Source organism: Penaeus monodon, chromosome 30, assembly GCF_015228065.2.
Source record: "Penaeus monodon isolate SGIC_2016 chromosome 30, NSTDA_Pmon_1, whole genome shotgun sequence".
In the NCBI taxonomy this organism is placed as follows: Eukaryota; Metazoa; Arthropoda; class Malacostraca; order Decapoda; family Penaeidae; genus Penaeus; species Penaeus monodon.
Window position 1 is genome coordinate 30738635 of NC_051415.1, and position 455 is coordinate 30739089.

General features: G+C 47.0%; 1 protein-coding gene across 6 annotated transcripts in view; it reads right to left on the reverse strand.

Moving 5' to 3' along the window:
• Window positions 1–455, reverse strand: part of LOC119592701 (cation diffusion facilitator family protein 1-like) — a 24219-nt gene that overhangs the window by 4309 nt on the left and 19455 nt on the right. For all 6 annotated transcript variants that reach the window (XM_037941624.1, XM_037941630.1, XM_037941627.1 and 3 more), the window contains one exon: window positions 269–418. In XM_037941624.1, coding sequence (XP_037797552.1) covers window positions 269–418 — 150 coding nt within the window. The remainder of the gene's footprint in view (window positions 1–268; window positions 419–455) is intronic.

Here is a 455-nt window from a genome sequence, read left to right on the forward strand (position 1 = left end):
GCAGCCCGTAGAAATCCGGGCTGCTATACAAACAAACACAGCAGAGCTGAGTCATCACCAGGTTGTTACATGTGCTAAATTTGGTCCTACGATATTCTTTTCCCCATAGCAAACCTTCTATACCTTCTAGGTATTTTCTAATGATGCCATAACATAACTTACAGAAATTCTACAAAAAAAAAAAAAAACAGTTTTCAAGGTGATGCGCGATTAAGTAGCCTCACTTAAGCCTCCCGATTCCTTCATTCCAACCACGTCAGAGACTTACTTGATGACCTGCGTGCACCGCCGTCTGGATTGCCTCGACGGCGACGCTGAAGCAGAGAGCAGTCAGAAACAGAAGCGTCGTCAGCATTGACAACACTTCCAGCCTCGCCCATCCGAAGGTGTTGTGCAGGCTCTGGGGCCTTGAGCATAACTGTAAGGAGAGGGGGAGGCTATGGTAATACGAATGG